This window comes from Lactuca virosa, chromosome 4 (assembly GCF_052849685.1).
Source record: "Lactuca virosa cultivar CGN04683 chromosome 4, Lactuca_virosa_CGN04683_v6, whole genome shotgun sequence".
In the NCBI taxonomy this organism is placed as follows: Eukaryota; Viridiplantae; Streptophyta; class Magnoliopsida; order Asterales; family Asteraceae; genus Lactuca; species Lactuca virosa.
This window is the reverse complement of record NC_136429.1, coordinates 100,998,752-101,001,509: the sequence shown is the minus strand read 5'-3', so window position 1 is coordinate 101,001,509 and position 2,758 is coordinate 100,998,752. Positions and strand designations below refer to the sequence as shown.

The window sequence follows — 2,758 nt, the reverse complement described above, 5'->3', positions numbered from 1 at the left end:
TTCTCTCCTATTTCTTCCATCTTTTTCAACACACAATACATGAAAATAACAACTTTCCCAACCCAATTATCACATCACTATTAGTTATTAATTAAATTTGAAAATTAAAAATAAAATAAAACATAACATTTTTTAATATATATATATATATATATATATATATATATATATATATATATATATATATATAAAGAGAAAGATTGTAGTGAAAGAGGGAAGTTGCGGGTTGTTTAACCCGCACAGAAGGCCAACAAAAGAACCCATCAACCCGCTAAACGTTCACGGAATGAGGTTTCCGACGGTATTGGCACTACCGCCAACCCAAAACACCTCTTCCCGAGCGATTCCGATCACCCTTATGAAGTTTGAGTATTATTGTTGTTGCAATATTAGACATACGTTAACATAAAATAAAATGGCATAGCCTTTTTGTTCTTGTGTATGAGGTTGTTTAATATTTGTCAATGTCATCATACAAATGGACACGAAAAGCTTAGTCATCTAGGTTTGTTTGGCAACTCCAAAATCTACTTTAAATAGTCGTTTGAATAAAAACTTTTTTTGTTATAACAAAAATACAATGTAGTATTAAAAATCGCATACCTGTTTGAGTTTTTATAGTTTGAGTTTTTATTCTTATTTTATTTTATACAATTTTGGATATTTCAAAATGTTACAACTATTTTTCCAAACACTTACCTTTCTTTCAGTCTAATAAAAAATGCAAGTTTCTGCTACCACCTTTATATGCTTAAACATATGCTAGTCTTTCCTTTTCACCTACATCTTTATTTGATCCATTTCCTCCGCTCACTCTTGAACAATTTTTGACATTCACTTTTTCATTATTGTTGGAATCTCTCGATTTTATTATAAAACGCCATATCAATCACACGATTATGACAAATTAACAAGAGAGCCAAGTCAACAAGGATGAATGGCAAATGTCTCAGCCGATTACTTTTGTCCTCAAATATTGTTTATTTACACGTATAGTGATTTAAATAGAAAAAACACTAATATGTTATCTCAAGTGAAAATTTTGAGATGATATGTTATTCCGCAGCAGTTTTATGTATTTAAAAAGTAACAGAAAATAGGCTATTTATTGAATCAGTTTAACTTTATCTACAGTTGTCTTATATGTTTGGGTTACATGAATAAATTATTTTATGATACATCTTTATAGTCATTAAGAGATCTTGTATAAAAAAATTATAACATATGTTTTTCAAGATTAATGACTCTTTGTTAGTTTTGTAAGTGATCCAGAGATTGCAAATGTCTCATGTCTCAAACCAGTTAAGATCTATTTAACACCACATAAACATATATGAAAATATAGCATAAACAAATTAAATTAAACCTTGAAATATTTTACATATTCTTCACCAAGAAATCCTTAACACTACACAAAACATATATATATTATTCAACCTAAAACATCAATTAGAGCAACACCCCGCTTTCTTAACAGCAGATACATCATCTTTACCTCCAACATTAATCGTTTGTCCCTTGGGTACAACCATGGGATCATTACCAATATCAAGTGCTTTCTTGCTCACCACATGATAAATCTGAGTCAACACTTCGGTGAAAGCATTCTCGACATTTAACGATTCAAGAGCCGATGTTTCCATGAAAAAGTTATTCTCTCTTTCTGCAAATGCCTTTGCATCATCCATTTGAACCACACGTAAATGACGTAGATCCGCTTTGTTCCCCACAAGCATGATCACAATGTTTTGATCCGTGTGATCTCGAAGCTCCTTCAACCATCTTTGAACATTTTCAAATGTTATACTACGTGTGATGTCGTATACGATCAATGCACCTACCGCTCCTCGATAATACGCGCTAGTTATGGCCCGATACCTATTTGATATATACATATACGGTCAGATATGTATATATATGAGACTGTGTCTGGCTGATGTGAGACACTAACAGATACAATCAAGGTGGTGTTAGATCTAGGAATTCCAAAAATTAATGATGAAAATACCTTTCTTGACCCGCGGTGTCCCATATTTGGGCTTTGATGATCTTGTCATCAACGTTGATGCTACGGGTGGCGAATTCAACCCCGATGGTTGATTTGGATTCAAGGCTGAATTCATTCTTGGAGAATCGTGATAAAAGATTGGTTTTCCCAACACCTGAATCCCCGATCAAAACAACCTTGAACAAGTAATCGTAATCATCATCTGCATGAAACGCCCCCATTTCTTTAAAGGGAGATCGCAACTGTGTTCATGGAGAAGATGGGGAAGATTAGGTGATGCAGAGAAATGTGAGAAAAGAGATCCAAGATTGGATGATGATAGAAGTTTTCTTTTGTCTGATCCGATCACATAAATTTAGATGATCGTTGTAACGATTGCCGTTGTATATAGGAGAGAGAGAAAGATGTAAAGGAAAATAGAGGTTAAAAGGTGTTATGTATTTAAATTAAATGTCGGATGTGACACAACCCAACTCAACCTGATCGACCTCAAATTGTGGTGATTGTTGGTTTCTAGTTCTTCCCATCCATGGATTTAAGAGTTATGAACCTATAATTTTGATAAATTTATGGATATTTTTATACATGTACTAGTTTATGGGAGATATTCTTTCAAACGTTATATAAATAAACCTATAATTTTGATAAAATTGTGGATATTTTTATACATGTACCTGTTTTTTGATATTCTTTAAAATGTTATAAGTTGTAGAGAGAAAATTACAAAAATGATCCCTATGCTTTGTTGAT

At 32.5% G+C, this 2,758-nt stretch overlaps 1 protein-coding gene across 1 annotated transcript; it reads right to left on the bottom strand.

Annotated features, from left to right (window-relative positions):
- Positions 1-1,332: 1,332 nt before the first annotated feature.
- LOC145106748 (ras-related protein RABA1f-like) lies at positions 1,333-2,558 on the bottom strand. The gene is made up of 2 exons (XM_079043680.1): positions 2,009-2,558; positions 1,333-1,878 (listed from the first exon to the last, which is right to left on the bottom strand). Exons 1-2 carry the CDS (start codon positions 2,227-2,229, stop codon positions 1,446-1,448), a joined length of 654 nt encoding a protein of 217 aa, XP_078899806.1. The 5' UTR covers positions 2,230-2,558; the 3' UTR covers positions 1,333-1,445.
- Between the last annotated feature and the right edge of the window lie 200 nt (positions 2,559-2,758).